Source organism: Haemorhous mexicanus, chromosome 6 (assembly GCF_027477595.1).
Source record: "Haemorhous mexicanus isolate bHaeMex1 chromosome 6, bHaeMex1.pri, whole genome shotgun sequence".
In the NCBI taxonomy this organism is placed as follows: domain Eukaryota; kingdom Metazoa; phylum Chordata; class Aves; order Passeriformes; family Fringillidae; genus Haemorhous; species Haemorhous mexicanus.
Genome location: NC_082346.1, coordinates 10,922,935 through 10,943,691, shown reverse-complemented (window position 1 = coordinate 10,943,691; position 20,757 = coordinate 10,922,935). Strand labels below are relative to the sequence as shown.

At 42.2% G+C, this 20,757-nt stretch overlaps 1 protein-coding gene across 1 annotated transcript; it reads left to right on the top strand.

Annotated features, from left to right (window-relative positions):
* The first annotated feature begins 377 nt into the window (after positions 1–377).
* LOC132328541 (acyl-CoA (8-3)-desaturase-like) lies at positions 378–11,442 on the top strand. The gene is made up of 12 exons (XM_059848461.1): positions 378–596; positions 3,196–3,306; positions 3,693–3,890; positions 4,882–4,983; positions 5,147–5,275; positions 6,403–6,460; positions 6,819–6,895; positions 7,341–7,438; positions 7,732–7,828; positions 8,494–8,573; positions 8,687–8,812; positions 9,127–11,442. The coding sequence occupies exons 1-12, from the start codon at positions 378–380 to the stop codon at positions 9,176–9,178; spliced, it is 1,347 nt and encodes a 448-aa protein (XP_059704444.1). The 3' UTR covers positions 9,179–11,442.
* Positions 11,443–20,757: the final 9,315 nt, after the last annotated feature.

The window sequence follows — 20,757 nt, the reverse complement described above, 5'->3', positions numbered from 1 at the left end:
GTAAATAAAGGCAAATAATTTAGTATGACAGAGTCAAGAAAATTTCAAAGACAAAGAACAACCTGGAGGGTTTGGGTGGTGATGAGGCCATTTAGAGGTAACAGGTGGTCGTCCCAGATTTCTTTTTTCCTGTTTGTGTTCAGTGGAGCAGTCAGACCTTGCAAAGGCAGCTCAGAAAGGACAAGAAGGAGCAGGGCTTTTCCTCACGGGCGTGTCTGGAAGAGGAGGGAACTTGGGATGGGTGTGTTTGGGCGAGGAGAGCCAACCAACCCTTGGAAGCGCAGGGAGTGGCTTGGAGTGGGGCTGTATAACGGGCAGGCCAGGATGGGCCACCCTCAGCCTGGACAGGGAGCTGGCACCGGAGAATCCCAGCACGGATGGCTCCACAGACTGGCCCCAGTGAGAAGGGGACAGGACCTAGTCCAGCCTTTCCACAGTTTTTCACTTGGGAAGAGATCAGGATCCACAACGGCCGCGGGCAAGGCCGGGAGCAGTGGCTGGTGGTTGACAGGAAGGTTTATGATGTCAGCCAGTTTTCCAGGAGACATCCCGGGGGCAGCCGGGTTATCAGCCACTATGCCGGGCAGGATGCCACGGTAAGAGCTGGGAAAGCAGCAGAGGAAGGTGGTTCCAGTGGCAGGGAAGGAGGACGTGGTGGGGAATCCTGTCTGGTGGTGGTCATCCCTGTGCTTGGTCAGAGAGAGGACTGAGAAAGCAGCATTGTGACCTTGGGCTGCAGGACATAAGCAAAAGTCCCTCAAGTATATCTGAACGCAGATCTTCCAGGGATTCCTGCAAAAATCTTTGATCTAGAGTATTTATCTAAAATCATTTGGTGCTTTTTGGCAGGAATAATAAATTCTAAGAAGATCTCCCAGACTATGCTGAAAGGAGATGCTGAATTTCTGAATAGGCAGAAATCTGAGCATTGGAAACATGGGCATAAACTTGTGATGTGGGAGATTTAATTCTTGTCACGACAAGACTTTCTGACTTGAAGAAAGTTGCTTAGCCTGTCTTAATTCCTCATGTTTGAGCGTGTGGAATGGGATAGCACTTCTAACTCCTGGCCCAAAATGGACCAGATCAGTCACTTTTCACATTTCATCCCTTGCACCCTGCTTGAAACTGGGGCAGAAAAATACCTGGTGATCTCAGAGGAAGCAAAAGGAGAGGTTTGAGTCTTGTTTGGTTTCTCCCAAGTTCACTGACCTTCAGAGCATAGGCAGCCCAGAGATCCTGGTGCTATCTCCTGCACTTTCTGCCACTGGACTTCTACAGAAGGAGTCAAGGAATGCAGAATGCACGGAATGATTTGTCCCCAAGCTATGTCCTCCCAGCTCCTGCAAGGACCTGCAGTTTACATCATTGTATTTGTAGACACCCAGGGGCTTTAACCGCAGTGAATGGGTTTAAAAAATGACCTTTGATCTTACTTGCTTTTATTGTAGCAATAATTACTATCTGATTTTACTTGATCTTAAAGGTATTTTTAAACCTCTAGGTGTACTATATCCCTTTGAAGACAGGACCGCAACAAGTAGCCCAAATTGTGGGTTCTATGTGGATTTGTTTTGCATCCTAACAACACTTTCTGTCTTGCTCTTGCTAATCCTTTTTGCTTTTAAAGGGCTGCTTCTCCATATATTCTAAGAAATCCACATAGAAAAGCAGAACTGGAAGGTGTCTCAAAAATTACTGGTGCAGGACATTACCTAAAACCAGGATCCAGAATTTTTTTTTTTCCAACAACTCTTGACTGCTCTAGAGCTCATAATAGTGTATACGTAGTGAGAATTTTCTTCCTCTCTGGGGGTTATTTTGAAAATACAAGGCAAGACCTTTGCAGAGCATTTAATTGATGTCAAATGTTGTGAGTTATGTGCATTGTAGGTGATAGTTCTTGAAGTTAATCTCTAAACTTAATCTTAAAGTTAATAAGATGCTAATCAGGGCCTAAGACCAGGGTGGAGAAAAAACGGGCAGGACTGAGAGGCTTTCAGTGATAAGAATCTGTGATACTGATGTCATGGATAGGAGTTTCTGCTTGAAAGGATTCTGGTTCCTGTTTCCAAACTGCAGTATAGATACTTATGGATTAAATCAGAATTCCTGGCAAGATGGAGGGATATAAAAATGTATAAAGATCTGGAGGATGAGTGGCACAAAATTACAATGGAAAGATTTCCCCAGTCCTCTTGGTCTGGACAGAGTTGTTCATTTGTCACTGTGACAAAGGGTCACTAGATGTCTGTAGAAAAGCTCAAATGTCCAAAAAGTCACCCTGTTCTGACTTTTTCTAGACTACAGTACTCAGAGAGAGAGTGTCTCCAGCCAAGAGGCTCCAAGGAAGTCCTCTGTCCTCTTCCAGGGATTTGATCCTGACCAGACCTGTGCAGAATATTTGGGTTGTGCTCATCCCTGCTGATTTTCAAAGCCAAAATCCGCAAAACCAGACTGTTCAAAATGAGGATTTTGTTCTATCTGCTCTTTCTGGAAGAAAAAAGTGCATGGCCAGCCTCTTTACCTTTCTTCTGGAAAATCCACTGAGGACACGAGCTAAAGAAGAGTTTTGATTTACCTGGAACCTCATCCTTTTTCCATTGTTTATATTTGATTTGAAACTGTGATTTTAAATGGTTCTTGGACAGGAACTTTTGTGTCATTAGTGTTCCCATGTCCCCAAAACATCCACCTGTTCTGGAAATTGGGAGGGAGCTGTAAGAGACACCCAGTTTGTGCTGCTGAATGTGAGGCTTCAGCATCTATATTGAATGGCCTTAGTGCTGCAGAGACAGGATTTCAAAGCCTCATCCCAAGCATGGCAGAGACACACCTCATTCCCTGCTTCTGGGTCCCATCCATAGGGCAGGGCTACTGGCTGGAGCCTTCTAGGGACAGACTGTGCTGAAACAAGCAGATGAAGAAACAGGTTTCCTTCTGCAAAGGGTTTTTAATCAAACCCTTTCATGTTTATTACCAGCCTCGCCCAGGGGCTTTTATGAAATCTGGGCTCTTGAAACTCCTCCAGCTTCCTTGGGCCAAGCTCCAGTCGATAGGAAAGAGTGACAGGAGAGACAAAAATGGACAAGAGGAGCAGAATTTTCTATTATAATCCAGACCTGGGGAATGAGAGGCTCAGCTCTGGCGTTCGGTCACATGCCCTCTCTCACTCCCTCCCTTTGTGTTCCTCAGGATGCCTTTGTGGCATTCCACAACGACAAGTCCCTGGTGAAAAAGTACCTGAAATCTCTGCTGATTGGGGAGCTGGCACCTGATCAACCCAGCTTTGAGTCTAATAAAAAGGTGAGTGCCCTAGATTCCAGTGGTGGGAATGGCTCAGGGTTCAGCATGGAAGGAGAAGGAAAATGAGAGGTAGCAGGGATTGCCTCTGAGGGAGCCCGCCTGATGCTGTGGGTGGTGACGGGCAGGCATGGAAATATGACTGTCCCAGCATCACTAAATCCACCCCTGGGAGCAAGGAATGAGGTCCAGACCCCAAATCCTTCTCTATTCTCTTCACTGGAATGTCTCAGAATCAAAGTGACGTCTGTCGACTTCATGCTTGTTTTGGCACAGAGCCCCTACTGACAGAACATCTCCTCTAACTTCTGTGGCTGTTTTGGGGTTCCTGGCTCTGCTCTATGACATTTTCAAAGTAAACAGTGCATTAATATTCACTTTACCCACAGAAATCCCTCTTGGAGGATTTTCGTGAGCTGCGCAGCACCATTGAGAAGATGGGACTTCTGAGACCCAATTACTTCTTCTTCTTCCTGATTTTCCTTCACCTCCTGGTGCTGGATGCTGCATCCTGGCTCGTGATCTGGTACTTTGGCATATCCCTGGTGCCTTTCCTGGCTGGCATGGTGTTCTTCACCACTGCCCAGGTAAACTGCTGACAGGTGCTCAATGCTGCAGACACCCTTGGCTCCTCCAGGCGGAGAGGATTAATGGAATGCTCCCATCCCAGGCATTGCCTCTCCTTAGATCCCATTATCTGGCTGAAGATGACAGGCACGTTCTACGTCACAATTTTTGTTGCCTGCAGCTGATCTCATTTTGCTGACAGGCTGCTCCCTCGGGATGGTGGGGTTCTTGTGGAACTGGCTCTTTCACAAGATGGGATGAGGTGATTTAATCACTTACCCCAGCAAAAAGAAGCAATATTTCATTCTCACCTGCACATTTGGCTCTCTGTTTCTTCTGTCAGATGGCTCTGGTATTTTTTGGTTCTTTATGAGTCCCCTCTAGCCCTGAATAGTTTTCTGCTGAATTACTAAATTCAGCCATATAAGCAAAGGATCCATTTCAGTGTGGGTGTAGGGAAGGAGGGAATAGGGATTTGTGGCACTTAGATAGGAGAAATTGAAGGGTGTGGCGGAGGGAGGAACAGGAGATTTTCTTATTAGCACTGAATGCTTAAGTTTGCTCACATCACCCCTGGAGCAGGTGCAAATGAGCTAATTTATTTAATTAATCTGTTTTAATTGCCTAATATCTGCTAAGGCAGATATCCTTCAAAGAGCATCTTCTTGTATTTCCATGGAAATATGGAGTGCAGTGAAGCCACAGACTTGCTGTGGCTGGTTACTAGGAAATTAATTATTCATTATGGTAGCAACAGAATTCCATGCTGTGACAGTGAAGTTAATTGCAGTGATGCTTCGCTGCTTTCCCTGTAATATTGCAGATGAAACTAATATCTGGAATTAAGCAGCTCTAGTGGACAGCGGCCTGGATGGAAGTTCCCAGCCTTATAAGTGTCTCCTGACACATCAGAAGGAGGATGAAACTCACACTATGAAGTTACAGAGACTCACAAGGGAAATTATTTCAATGAAGCAGTTCTATTTCCTCAGTGATCCTTTTGTCTCCCAGATCCAGATGGGCTGGTTCCAGCACGATCTAGGGCACTGCTCTGTCTTCAGGAAGCCCAGGTGGAATCATCTCCTGCAGATCGTGGTGATAAACATGCTGAAGGTAGTGGTGGGAATGTTCTCTGGGGCTGATCGGGACTAAGCAATGGATAGGAGTGTCCCTAAATCTAGGCAAGGTCTCCTGTGAGGGAATTGCAGTAAAGAGAGATGGGATCCTTGATATTGCTCCAGTTTGAATCCCTGGTGCTGCCCTTTTCCCCACACAGGGGCTGCCTGCCAGCTGGTGGAACCACCTGCACAACCAGCACCACGCCAAGCCCAACTGCTTCCGCAAGGACCCCGACCTCAACATGCACCCTCTACTCTTCAGCCTGGGAAAGACCCTCTCCATGGAGGTCAGCAAAAGCAGATTTAGTGACAGAAATCCAGAATGTGACATGTATCTAATATAGAATAATAACAACCCAGATTGTGCCTTGAAACAAAGTGGTTTTTGAGGTCCCTTCCAACCTGGACTATTCTAGGATTTTATGATAATTCCCAAAGTGTTCCAAGATCTGAGAGTCTCAAGTTATTGCAATGCTGAGGCACCCGCTCCTGAGAAGCAAAGGCTTAAAACCAGTGCTTAAGGATGGGAAAGCACCTTGAAGGCAGCTCTAGGGGTGAGTCAGCCCACTTGCATTAGAGAGTGGTAGTGAGTCAGATGTTCCCTCTGGATCCTCCTGGCTGCCGGAGTTGTTGGGCACCCAAATCCTTCAGGGCTGGCGGAGCTGCCACGCACCAAACGCAAACACAGCAAAGGATTTCCTAATCCTGAATTTTACGGCTTTCATAAAAAGAGAAACTATAAATAGATCCTCCCTGCTTCCATTAGGGTTTCTGACAGCATCAGGATAGGCAAGGGCTCGTTTGCCTTTTCCTTATAATTCCTTTTACTCACAGAGTGATGAAACTGCCTCGTTACAAGATACACCAGCCTCTTAAAATAATGCCTCTCTCTCTTTTACCTGCTAATGAAACTGTCCATGGCACATGGAAAATTCCAGCTCTGCTGTCCCAGACAGATTCCTGCAATGGGAGATACAAAATGCTTATTGATAGAAAACCATTGGATTTTGTCAGGGATTTTTGGGAAATATATCTCCTGTAGGAGCATGAACATCCAGAGCAGGCTGGCTGTGCTCCAGCAGGTTTGATGGAGTGAAAATGTAGGAAATCAGTTCTCATGTCTTCCTGCTTTTTAGCAGGATCAGTGTTGGGCACACTATGGATAGGCAAAGTGGATTTTCAGGGGTTTTGTTTATCCAGTTAATTTGTTGCTTCAGTGTTGATCCAGCGCAGACTAGAGCTCTGGAAGTAGTTTGCTTTAGCTCATTATTATTTTGTCTTTTGAAGAATTATATTCACAAAAGTCTGGAATGATGTTAAGAAACTTTTTGTGCAATTGGTGAAAAATTACAAGGTGAAGAAATAAAGTTAATTGTGCTTTTTGTGAATATTTCAATATCTTTTAATTTTTCAGCTTGGAAAGCAGAAGAAGAAGTTCATGCCTTACAATTACCAGCACAAGTATTTCATCTGTGAGTATCCCCTAAAACCATGAGTGCATCTCCTCTCCCACAAAATAAGGGTTTTTAAAGATATTCCCATTGAAGTGAGAGCTCCAGAAAGCTTCCTTCACATTAAAGAAGGTCCCATGAGGAGGAATTACCCCTTAAGTCTCTGTTGGGTTATGAGATGTAGATGGGGATGTATCAAACAGATACAGGGATGAGAAAGAAATGGAGAAGTGATGAGAAGAAAAGGGGAAGAGATTATGTGAGTGCATGGAGGTTAATATGAGTGAAAGACAGCAATTTTTCTTTCACTGGAAAGAAGAATCATTTTTATGATACGGTGAAATTACAAATATTTCTCTTTTTCTGTTCTGTCCTTCAGTGCTGGCCCCACTCGCCCTTGTACCCTTCTTCCAGCTGTCAACAATCTACTTTGCAATCAAAAGGAAAAAGTGGCTGGTAAGCACTGCTTCCCTGTCTGTAAAACTCCAAAAATGTCACTGTATCCACCTTCACCTCCTATTGGTCAGGTGGCTGGGGGGTAAGAGAGATAAAGGATAGAGAAGGCTGATTCTAGGCTTGCTGCAGCAAGAGAAAATAGTTTAGAAGACGCTTTTTAGCCTTTTAGCAGATAAATAAAAGTTCCCAGGAAATTCCCAGAGCCAGAGTGTGATGGGAGGGCTGTTGTCTGCAGTTATGGATGGTTAAGTAGGAATATTTCAGGGACACACCCACCTTATGCAGAATGGAGCATACTCCTGATAAATCAGAAATTTGCATATCAGAACATTTTTTAAGCTGCAGTTCAAGAAAAAGGGAGAGAATGGAGTGGAGGCATTTCATCAACAAAGGCTGATTTTCATCCTGGTTTGTTTGGGGGTTCTTTGTTTGGTTTTTGTTACAGGACCTGATATTGGTTGTGACTTTCAACATCCGAGTCTGCCTCATGTATGTTCCTTTAATGGGTTTTAAAAACTTCATGATATACTACTGGCTGTCCAGGTAACTCAGAGCACACTCAAAGCCCCATAATTAATATTTGTCATCAATACTGAGCTTCAAAAGAAATAAATGAAAACTAAAACTATGATTTTCTCAGAATTAAATAGTCCAGAAGAAACAGTTTAACTTCAGGGGGAGTGATGGCTGCTCAGGGACATCTGCACCTAAAACCTGAGTAGTTCCTAAACTCCAAAAGTGCTTTTTCACTTAAGAAGAGACTTAGCCAAGTGTTTTAGTGTTAAATTTGGATGGGATTAGAGATATGACAAGAGTTTCTGGATTTATCTGCCCAGGTACTTTGAGAGTAGCTGGTTTATTTGGGTGTCCCAGATGAACCACATCCCAATGGACATTGATTATGACAAGAACGAAGACTGGGTGTCTACTCAGGTGAGAAACTCCTTTCTTCTGGAATACTGGGTCTACTGGTCTAAATTATAGAACAAAGACAGTGTTATTATTCTCTTAGATTTACTGTTAATGAGGTTTGTCCTTCCATTCATTAAAGAAACATTTCTGTGATATTCAAGCCATTTAAAATTTTAGTAGGAAAACAAGAAATCTAGATTTAAAAAATCCTGTTTCTTCACTGAAAGGCCTTGACATATTTTTCATAACCCTTTCCTCTCCCTGTTATAGAAAAGTACTGGTGGTATAACAGCCAATTTCCTTTTCAGGCCAAGTAAAGGGAATCAAAGTGGGATACCTTTAGTTTTACCCTACAGGCTGCAAGTTTACTACAGATAAATCTGTCAAAATTGCCTGATAAAAAAGAATATGTAAATAGAGCTTTGCTCACATCTATCCTGCCTCCAGCAGTATAATCCCATATAGTGGGTTTGCAGCAGTTTCCTGTTTTATCAAGGATGAAAAACTCACCCTGTCTAGTCTAGACTGTGTTGAATTCCTCAAGGCAATGATGGCTGTAATCCCTGACTTTGCCTTGATTTTTATGCTATGTAAGGGTGGGCAGTGATTGCTGGGGGTTCAATTGTTGGACTTGCAGGAAAATAAAATCTAAATCATCTGGGGGTTTTGGGTTTTTTGCCTCCCAGCTCCACGCAACCTGCAACGTGAACCAGTCTGTGTTCAACGACTGGTTCACTGGGCACCTGAACTTCCAAATCGAGCATCAGTGAGTATCATCCTGGGGGAAATAATATAATGGGAATCATCTGGGGCAGGGGGATGTTTTGAACAGAGAGAAAGCCAAGCCTTGCAATAACTCTCCCTCATCCCACTGTGCAGCCTGTTCCCCACCATGCCTCGGCACAACTACTGCAAAGTGGCTCCCCTGGTGAAGAGCCTCTGTGACAAGCACGGCATTGAATACAAAAGCAAGACTTTGCTGACAGCCTTTGTAGATATTTTGCAGTGAGTATCAATTAACAAGATTATTTTACTCTGTGGTGGCAGGTAAGAGACACCCAAGCAGCCATTTCAAATCAATGTCCACGGAGAGATCAAACCTACAGTTTATTTAGACTTCTCTAAAGTTTTAAAGCTTCAAAGCTTGTTTTTCTCTTCTTTAAATCCTCCCAGCTCATTGCCAGCAGTCAGACTTTGCTATGAGGTGTCCATACAATTTAAAATCCATTTTTTTCCTTTTATTTCTATAACTACAGTTGTCCTCCCACAAAGCTGAACTCTGTTTCCTCCTAAGTGATTTTTCCCTTCTGCTCCTGCAGTTCCCTGAAGGATTCTGGGGAGCACTGGCTGGAAGCATATCTGCATGGATAGAAACTGGCAACTCTCCAAGGGAATCCCTTCACCACACAACTGCTGTCAAAAGCCAGGACACATCCCTGTGCATGTCCTCAGGCATGGGAACTCAGGAGCTGGGCAAAGTTAATTTCAGTAAGAATGAAATGGGAAAGTGGCTTCAAGATACATTTTTACCTTGTTCCCCACCATGAACCTCTGTTTTTTCCTGGTCTCAATCTCTGAATTCAGAGATGGGCTTTTAAGCCTGGGGAGAAGTAACTCTTGAATCAGCTTGACCAGTTTAACTTTATTGGAAATGCCAGCTCTTTGCTTATGGAAGAGGTTTGAAAGGAAATTCTTCTCCAAGTCATAAAATCCTGGAATGGTTTGGGTTGGAAGGAACCTTAAAGATCATCTTGCTCCACCCCCTGCCATGGGCAGGGACACCTTCCACCAGACCAGCTTGGTTGCTCCAAGCCCTGTCCCTGGCCTTGAACAGTTCCAGGGATGGGACATCCACAGCTTCCCTGGGAAACCTGCTGCAGTGCCTCGCAATAAAGAATTTCTTCCTAAAATCCAATCTACACCCACCCTCTGTCAATTCAAAACTGTTGTCCTTACTAGTCCTGATAAAAACTCGCCATCTTTCTCACAAGCCTCTTTCAGTATTAAGGTCTCCTTTGTGTTCTTGGCTCAGTGGATCAGTGAAAAAATGCAGGAAAAATGCAGAAAGTCAGGAGACATTAGGCCAGAGGGATTTTTTTAATTTTAATTTTCTTGAACAGATCAAACAAATGTACAAAGAACAAAGTAGCCTCTGGGGCACGTCCCCACCGCTTCTGGTCAACTTGCTGTGACTATTAAGGGCTGTAACAGGTTCTGTTCCTGGATTACATGGGCAGGCAGGTCAGCTGGGGGCTGCTGACACCTGCAGTAGCAGTGTGAACAGTTTGTATGGCATGTGGTATCTGCAGGCATAAATACATGTCTGGGTTCTAACTGAGTGCTGACTGTGCTGTCAGATTGGATTTCTGGTGCAGAGCAGCTTTGAATCAGGCTGAGAAGACAAAGCACTGAGGAGTAGGTCCTGATTTCAAGGGTATTTAGGGTACTCCTGCTTTTATATAGATATTGCATTTTATCTAAAAGTATACCTCTTGGTGGTTTAGTACAATTAGTTTTACGAGAGAATTATGAATAGAGTTCTTGGTCATGAATTTTAGATTGAAGTCAAAGCCTGTTTTAGAAGGAGCTCTGATTTATCTTGCAGATTTTGAAAAGCAATTATGATTCAATGACATTTCCTAACGCCACTTGGAGCAAATATATTCCATTATGGGACTGGCAGTACCATGTGGTACTGTACCCACCTCACTGACCCAAAACCAGAAAGGTTTTTGTGGCAAGAACCTGTAGTGGCAAATAAAGAGATAATTTGCCCATAAAAGCAAAGGTCACATGGTTCCTCTCCTCTGCCTTCACAGCCAGAACTTTCAGCGGATAAATCACCCACAGGAGGAAGATGTGGGAGATTTAAAGGCAGCTCACTTGTGTTGCAATTCGCAGACACCAACACCCCTCTTCTGGGTAATAAGATCAAGCCCAACAAACAATGCAGAAAGAGTTTGGAGGGAGGTTTTTTTGCCTTTGTTTTTTTTCCAGAACATCTCAGTTTCTTCTTTTTATTTATATTTTTGTGTGTGGGTGCAGGTACCAATAACACTGTTCTGAATATATCTGACAGATGTCTTTGAAAGGGGTTCTGTTTAAAAAAAGTCATTGTTAAAAAGTGTTTAAAATGTAGTTTGGAAATCCCTGCTAACTGGTTCCTACAGCAATTAATCCAGGGCTGGTTATTATGGTGATATCCATAATTATTTGCAAAAGCAGAAACATTATATAATTATTTAAGGGATAATACTGTCCTAAGATGAATGCAGGGATTTCATGGTACTACATAAAGACATTTTAAAATTGCTGTTCTGCTGAAGGTAATATAAATATTAAGGATTCCTCCTTTTTTTACCAGTGAGACTTGAAAGCTGTGCTGATCCTATGAAATCAATACAAAGCTGAATCAAAAGGGTTCTTTGTGGTGTCAGTCTCATAAATTAAACTGATAGTTTGTACTGTTTAATTAGAAATCTGCTTATTTGAATAAGCATAATTATTATTATTATTATTGATTCTTTTTTCAATCTGGTTTTAATTAAAACATTTCTGTCTCTATTTGTCTCAACAGGCTGCTCTGTGTCAATAATAATTTCTTTATCTTTTTAATAAAGGTTATTTGGAGCTGGTTTGCCTTGGTTAAATTCTAACATGGTTTACAAAGTCCAAGGGGTCAGGTGAGAACTTTAATATTCCCTGAAAGACAATATTTGCCATCTGAAAGACCTGGAAGAGACAAGGAAATTAGGGAGATGCTTTGCAGAATCCTCCTGGCTGCTGGAGTTTGTGCTGAGATGCTGCTGGAAGTGGTTTCCCTTATGAGGTAGAGCAAAAGTTATTTTGTATCTTTTTGTGCTTCCCTCAGGTTCCAGATTTAGGGATGCAATTGGATAAAATGCTTTGGGTGGAATCTGATGAAGAGGATTTAGAAATGGAGAGAACAACTCCTGCTCTGTGTGGCAGCATCTCAGTCCAGCACCTCTTTTCCTGAGTGTAAAGTTATTCACTTAGGCACTGATTCCTCTTACCAGCCACCACTGCAAAAAAAAACTCCTTCAGTTTTATTGCCTAAAAACTCTTCAATGATTGTTTGGAGGGCAACATAGCCTGACTTGAAGGAAACTGCAGTTTATGTGTCAATAAAGAGAGAGCCAGCCAGAAACAGAAGTTGTATTTACACTGAACTCCAAAAAAAACCAGGTGACTTTATTCCAGCTTGCCACCTACAATGCCTTTTCCTTAGGTGCTGCCCACAGAAGGTGTGTTCTGCTATTACTCCTCAGCCCAAAGTGCTGAGCTGTGCTCCTCTGCAAGTACAGAGCTGCCTCTGAGCAATTTTCCTCATATCTCCTACCCAAGGGTGGGGTGTGCTTGGTTTTCCTGGCTGCCATCCCCCTCAGGGAGCTCATCCAATGGGCATGCTTGGATCACACTCTTCAAGGCAGGAGTGTGCTTTCCAGAGGGTATTTATGGCTGTTTTCTCTCAAAAATGGAACAATCTTGCATCCTTTGTAAATAAACTTAAAAGAGCAATGTGGTACCTAAGGCTTCATCTCAGGCCGTGGCCCTTCAGTTCAACTTGTCCCTCAGGAAATTCCTCACCTCCTCCATGGATTGTGGCAGGTTTGCATCAAAATAGTAATTCTTTCACTCTGCTTCAAGTCTTCTTAACTGGGGAATGGTGAGGATGTTCCTCACTTAAACTCTTGGCCTCCCAAGATATTTTTTCTATTTTCTCAGATAAATATAAACGTATCTTCCTTATATCCTCTTATCCTTGGTGATTGATGGGGAAAAATCAAGTGAAATAATTTTTACTGATTTGTCTGGTTGCTGAACTCGATCTAGTCTGAAAAAAAAAATTCCCTAAAAGGTCAATATTCTCTCTTGGAAGTAACAACTGAAAACACATAAAAATAGATGTAAAAATACACCTTTTAGGGATGGTTTGATGTCTGGAAATTGTCTAGAACTCTCCCTACTGACTGTTCCATCCTTACAATTATTTACCACTCAAGTCTTATTTACCCTCTCTATGTATTTTATCTGCAGGGTGGTTAGACTTAGAAGAGTAAATATGTTTATATTTGAGATTTTGATTTTGTGGGGTTTTTTTTTCCATTCTAAAAAAACCCCATGCTCAGCCACCATGGGTTTTTTTTGTGCCAATTAATCCAGTTTATTGATTGAAGGTGTTGACACAAAGGTGCCCACTGGAGCTGTTATTCCAATCTGTGATGCATTAGAATAGATTCAGTTTAAATGTATTCATGAAATAAAAACAAACACATTTTTTTAAAGTACTATCCCCTGCTTTTTGGGGGTTTTAATAGCATATAACACCTGAAAAGTCCAGCAAGAATATCCAGAATCCAGTCCTGTGAGGAGATTATTGAGCAAGAACAAGCTAATTATGCAAATAAAGCCCATACTGCCTGCAAGAATTGCTGCACACAGCGATCTGTGTGACCTTCATTTTCGCTCTGACTCATAATTCCACTTTTGGGAGCAGAACTGTGCACACCAGTTGGATCCCAGTCAGTGAAGGGCTGGGGTTTGCTTTTCTGCCGTTTTGCAACTTGTTGGATCAGTATCAGCTTTGGTTCATGGTCTGTGGGGTATCCAGAACAACAAACAGGCAGGAGAGGGCAAAAGAGAGACCACACCAGATCAGAGCATTAGCCCAGTGCCCAAAAGTGGAGGCCTGAAGAAGGAAATAAACCCAGCTTCAATAGGGATTAATTACTGTTTATTTTATTATCTTACATGGGCTGAATCCACAGGGACTTATCCCATGTGGGAAGGGGCAGCTCTGATTTAAAGGGTGGCTCTTCTCAGGAATTACTCATTCCACTTCCACTGATTTATTAGGACCTTTGGAATTGCATCCTCATGCCAGAGGTCCCAAATATTCATTTAACCTTCTTCTGTTCCTCTGGAATGATGAAATAGCCTAAACCCCTTTGAACTGTTGCAACAGTGGATTTACCAGGCTTTGGCTCCTCATGAAGCTGAAAGAGGATTTGTCTTTCTTATTTTTGTCTTTATTTTCTTGTTGATGTGGGTGTTAGATCTACACACACCATGACAAAAAAAAAAAATCAAATAAAAAACTCCACACCAAACCCAAACCCCACATAAAAATTTCATATTAAAATATCTATGCCATAAAAACCAAACTCAAACTAAAAGAAACTTCAGACTAAGATTCCCTATATTCTTTGTGTTATGTCAGGGAGAGAGGAGCCAAACAATCTTGCAATGTTCTACCTGGGCTTTTTTTCAGGGAAACAGATGGGATACAAACTCCAGCTGGGATTTCCTGATGCTGTGTTTCAACTCCCCATTGTGAAGCTCCAGTTTGTTGAATCAGAAATCTGTCAGCTGTGCACAGCAATGAGCAAAGTAAAGCAGGCAGGGACTACCCAGCAAAATGTTCATTAAAATTATTTAAATATCAGCTGTGGGACATGAGCTAAAAGTATGATATTGCAGCACACAAAATTTGCTCAATATAAATGGTGGTGATGTAAGATTTTTAACTCTAGGATTGAAGTTGCAGGCTTTGGGTGTGTGAGAATGAAAGAGATGCTCTCAGGGTAGTTTTAAACCCTCTTTTATTAACCCACCTCTCCTTTTTATTGCTCCTACCAACTCTTAAATGAAAAAATCCCTTGAGTAAGAAGGTGAGACGTGCTGACAGCCAGTGAGGTGACAGAAAACTCTGCCAATGTGACCATCCACCCAACAGTCCTGAATTCTGTGGTCTATGGAATGAGGTGAAATCCAGTAGTGCCTAAGAATGTGGTAGAAAAAGTACTGAGGAAACTTTTCCTTGACTCAAATAAGGTATTCTTGGGGCTGTAATTTACAGTTTGAGCACCTCTCTAAAATGTGTCCCCTCCAATGAAAAATCTCAACTCCTTTTTGTCCCTTTAATCCTTTTAATTCCCTGCACCATGACCCTGAGTTCCTCATTTTGACTTCTTATATTTAAAAATAGTTGATGATGAAAGACCCTGTGTTATATCTTTAACCAGCATCCTCTTTTTTTCAGTATAAACTCCTAATTTGCATCCTTGCTACACTCCCCAGTCCAAAATCTGAATATCCCTGGATAGTTTCACTGCCTGTGTGAGTTATCTTGCCACCTCCATGTCTCCCTAGTAACACCTTGGGAAGGGATTTACCTCTGGGCTACTCCCTCCAGTTTTGTTACTCCTGGGATTCTGCCACTCTTCCTTCCCCCACAAAGCTGGTTTGGGGCGGGGGGGTGTCCAGAGTAAAATGTGGATTTGGGCAGCTGGGCTCAATAAAATTTGTTGGTTTTTCTTATCATGAGTACGCCCAGTGACTTACAGAGTAGAGGAGGAGAGATCCCAGGTAATGTCCTGCAAATTTGTTGACAGTGTGCCAAGATAACAAATATCATGCCAAAAAACCCCAAGCAGTTGGCTTTTCTGGGGAGCTGCACAAGATCCCAATTCCCTGTCCTTGTATTCCTTGCATTATGGTGCCTTTCAGGCCTTGATCAGCACCAACTGCAATTCTTTTATGTAGCCAGGGCCTCTCTGCCCTCACAGGGAAGAATTTCTTGACAATATCCAATCCAAACCCATCCTCTGGCAATTTGAAGCCATTCCCCTGTATCCCAGGAAATAAAAACCTTTCATTTTTCTCCTAATGAAAACATGGCTTTGGAAAAAAAAATCTATGGACTATAATTTGCTTTAGTGCTGCTTCTTCAGGGCTGCAATCCCTGTGGAACAGAAGATTCCTGGAAAAGGAATTCTCTCTTGACTAATAAGCTCTTAAATATGACCTCAGATATTAAAAGCAAGTTTGAGGCATCGCTGCCTCCTTCATGCAGTGTTTTATTGTCTGCTGTCACTCTTCAGTTGCATGAGCCAGGGTGTGCCTGGTGTTCTTGCCTGAATCTGTTGACAGCAAGATAATCCCTCTTGTCTCTGCAAAGAAAACCTTTTAACAAGTTTCCCACTGGGAGACCTGGAACCTGGCAAGCCCAGAACTCATCTCTGAGCTCAACTTGGCCTCTGGGTTGCTGCTTGACACTTTTAGCATCATTCCCACCTGGAACTGGGAGTAAACCTTGCCTGCTCCAGGTGCACTGGTGCTTACTAAAGCTGAATATTGGCTGCAGCTGTGTGCTCCCCCGCTGCTAAATGCATCCAGGTGACCATGGAATACATGTCAGGATTATACTTTGCATTTTCTAAACCCAAAATGTGAAATCACTGATTTTGGAGTAATCCTCAGCTGCCGGGGGTATTTTATTTGACTCCATCAATTCTGGGGTCAGCAGTTCCCCTTATGACTTGAAATCAAATTAAAACTTCTAAAAATTTTATTTTCCAGATGGTTTCAAAGGAGTGTTTGACTGAATGTGGATCTGAACTAAACCACTGTGATTTTCTTCACTTCCTAGGGAGAGGTAGCTGAGTTTCTAGTTGATTGCTGTTTGGATAGCTAAGGAGAGGAAGGTTAGAGAGCCTCGAGAATTGAATCAGCTGGACGGGTTCGATTGGGGAAAAAAAAAGGGGAAAGGACGAGGAAAAATGATCCAAGTTTGCCTCCCTGTGGCAGAATCCCGCTGTTACACCTGGAAATTAGCCAGTTTTTCCTTTTGTTTGGATGAATTCCTCCCTGGAACAGGTGCTGTGAATAACACAGAAATGTTCTCCAAATCACTATAACAAATGACAGCATTAAAAAAAAAAAAAAAAATCTTTCTCCTGGGTTACATTTGCATTAGGTGTATTTGATAATGAAAAGGTGGAGCAATTGTAACACTTTCTAGCAGCTTTGCAGTGGAGCTATTCAATCAAAGCTCTGCTCTGGGAGTAAAAGAACCCAAATTATCTCCGGACAAGAATTCCAACTTTTAATTAGCTCATAAAAGAGAGGAAAAAGTGCGATGAAAACTCTAATATTTTTGGGTGGGATATTTTGAAATAATGGTGGATTTAGAAGCTAGGACTACACAGGACTTAAAATTCACAAATTTCATCCCAAACCTGTATATTTTAGAGAAGACATTTCATCTCCTGAACAAGAAGGACCATTGTCCACATGAGTTTTCACAGTGTGGAAATCTGGCTGATTTGTTTGCCCCCAAGCCGTGAGGGTTTATCCGCCAAGGAGAGGCCCGGTCTGCCTGCGGCGGTGCCGAGGGTTCGGCCCGCGGGCCCGCAGCGAGCGCGGTGTGCAGGCCTGCGCCTCAGCTCCTGCTCTGGGGGACTCCTTCGGGTGCTGCCAGGCTGTGCCAGTGCCCAGGAGGACCAATGGCACCTCTGAGGTGATTTTCTACCTCAGGAAGGGTTTGCTACCCATTTTTTGGCGCCTCGTTTTCTGAGGGGGAGAGCCTCAGAGTTTGGATGACAGGTCAGAGTTCTTGGGTTCCCTTCTCCTCCCAAACCTCTTCCCCAAGGGAAGGAGCTCAGGAATAGCTCCATGGCCGCTCACAAAGAGCCTTTTCTTTCAATCCATCTTATAAAAAATAGAAGGGGATGTGGTGTTTCCATTGCTTGCTCCGTGTGAGAGACCAGCAGTGGCTGGGCCTGACTCAGCCTTGCATGGTTAAACTTACTCCTTTGCTTCCCTCTGCAGCTCCCAAAACCCTGCCATGCCTTTTCCAACAGGAAATTTAATGTCATTGTGTCCCTGATTTAATCAGTGAAGGTGGAAATTAATTACTGAGCCTGTTGTCCTTGAATTAATTACTCTACTGTCGTCCCAGGAGAGGGGAGATCCCACTGTGGTAAAGGTTGTATTTCCAGATCCATGTCACCCTGGGATAGTCCCAGCTGCTCTCAAGCTTTCTGTTCCATGCCCAAAGCACAGGACCTGGAGTGTGAGGAGTGCTTTGGTGCCTCCTCAGGTTTGCAACCTGTGATCAATCAGGACATGAACAAAGTTTATGGGTTTAGCTGCTCAGGGCTAAGATTATCCAATTAGTACTTGGGAAGTATCCCATAGGCACAGCCCAAGGCCTCTGTTTGTCTCATTAAGGATTAGGAGCAATTAAGGGAAGTCAATTGCAATACTGGCACAATAGCCACTAATATCCATCTTGCTGGCTGGAGCAAAAGGATTTATAATGCAATTTCCTTCCAAGGATGACCCTCCAGGCAGCTCACTGAACACCTAAAGAAGATCCCATACTAGAAGAACAAAGCATTCCAACCAGTTAACCTATGGAACAGTAATCCATGAATCCAAATAAACATCTAGTCCCTTAATGGACTTGTCTCAATTAGAATCCCGCTGTTCAAGGATGTAGAACTGAGAGGAAATGGACTGCACATGAAAATTCACCTTAAATCTATACTGTTTGCATGGTTTTTATTCTCCATATTATTTTATATATATTTTTTTAATATATATATATATGTATAAATAAATGTTATTCTCTATTACTATTATAATTTTCCCAGTTACTTTTTGAGTTTGCTTCCCTCAGAAGCTGCTTTATCTGCCTCAGTTCTAAAATTTCATTATATTTTAAAGATGCTTTTTCCCCCTAAAACTTTTACTCTTCTGTTTTGCTTAGGTAGTTTTAAATGGTACATACTCTGATAACACCTATGTGCATTTATTTATAATGTATGTTTATATTGCTCTTTGTTTACTGACTCATCAGAAAAAGCTTAAGTAAAAAACAGCCAGGAATAGTTAAATTGTATTTTTACCAATATTTCTTTCAATAATACAATATTTCTTTCAATAATAATTTTGGTTTTGATTGAAGAGCATAAAATAATACTCTAAAAAAATCCCAAGGGAGCATTAAATAATCTGGTCAGCATTAATAATCATTAATGATGGCAGGTTTTTAGACCTTGAGCAATTGGTTATCTACAGCCAATAATTAGATTCTTGAGATAACTTATCTGATGACATTGGAAAAGGATAATGATAAACCATTGCTGATCCATCCAAGCTCTGCAGGGATTGTGCAAGGAAATATTTAAATATTTGTTATACTTAATGAATGTTTCTATTCTACTGAATGTTTGAGACCAGTCAATTTTTTAAAATGTGCGTTCCTTAACAATTTTAACCTTATAGATTCTTTAAATGTTTTTTGGAGAAGATAATTAAAGGTTCTGCCTGAAAAATGAGACATTTTGATTATAGGTAAGGAGAATAAAGGAAACTTTGAACTGAACTGCTGGTTTTGTCCCTGTGCAGGAGCAATGACACATTTCCCCTGTATTAAGATGTTAATGATTTAAAACCCTCCTAAAGGAGGCACTGCAGTGCAACACTCACTTATCTGTGCTTAACACCCCTTCTATTGATTGATTGGATATATTATCTGCTCTTTATATGTTGGACACTACTATGAAAGGAATATTTAACTATTTTTAGGGTTCCTAATCGATGGGCAAGAAGTTTCCAACAGAAATCATTATTACAGATATGCAAAGGTACAGGTTTTGATTGTCTGAGTCGTAGCCTTTGTTTTACAACACTGAAGTTGCAGTTACTAAATCCCTGTGGTTTCCAGAGTGAGCTGCACTTGTGCACCTGGGGATGTGAAGTTAGTGTGTCCTGTGCCTATGTCACCTGTGTCAATTTATGTTTCCAAATGCAACTGCAAGCAAAAATATAGATAAACTAGACACTTTATAGGTTGTTAGATAAATTGTGTTTGACAAACAAGAATGATGAGGTTTAGGTGGCATAAACTTTCCATTTCTGCTTCTTTGCCCTTCACAAGGATGCAGGAGGGGGAAGACCCCAAAAGAAAGGATGGGTTGTGATGAAATCTGGATCCAGCCACTCCAGGTGAAACAAGGCAGTTAGGTAAGCCAGGTGGTGCTGGGCACAGGTTGAGCAAGGAACTGGTCCAGCTACAAAATACAGTTCCTCCCTTCTGATCTTGATAATGGCTCCTGAGTGACAGGATGAATTATATCCCTCAGCTCCGCTCCCCCTCGTTTCCCTCCAAAAAAACTGACAAGATTGTCCTCATGGAGTGAGTGGGTGTCTGGGATTTTGTAAGGCAATTCTAAGTGTGGAAAACACCAGTTCTTGCTTGAGACTGGCTGAATAACTTGACTGGGGTTTAATGTTCTGTCTCCCCTGGGGAGAATAAAGGAGAACCATTTAGGCTCGTTCTGAAAGGTGAGGAAGTTGTAAAAGCTAATTGTAAGAGTGTAATTCTGTAAAGGGGTATTTTAATTCTTTGATTTTCTATTTCAACTGCTCCTGCAGACTTTTTCTGAAAGCACAGTTCCTTAAAGAACTCCATTATTTCACTTATGAAAGAGAAGATGAACTAATTTGGTCACTGTCCATAACAAAGGGAGGGAATACAAAGAAATGCTGGTTAGAACTCAAGCACTCCAGTTGTCTTTAAATCTAAAACTTGTGCTGCCTGCAGCAACGAATTTTTAGAAAAAGAACCTTGTCAACAATAGCACTGAAGGACTCCTCAAATCAGATTCATCTTGTCCATCTTTATGGAGTCAAACATCTTGTCTAAGCTGCTGCCTGGGTTTTCTTGTCAATGGAGAGAGATAATTATCTCTGGATCTAATTTATGCTGTCCATTTCCTTACATGATTATAGAGCAAGAACACATAAATAATTTACATTATGCATTTTAAGACAGCTAAAGCTAAGTGATTAAATTAATTTACTGTATTTGAAATATTCTGGTGCTCACATCATCCTGTTTGGAGACAGAGAGGTACCATGAAGCACTTTCTGCACCAGTGCCACCACAGAGCACGATTCTTAACATGTAGTTGATAAAAGGGGGTGAGACTGTTAAAGGACATAATATTCTTCATGGAATCATGGAATGGTTTGTGTTGGAAGAGACCTTAAAGCCCATCCAATTCCATGGACAGAAACACCTTCCCCTTGAGCAGATTGCTCCAGCCTGGCCTGGAAGACTTCCTCCAAACAACAAA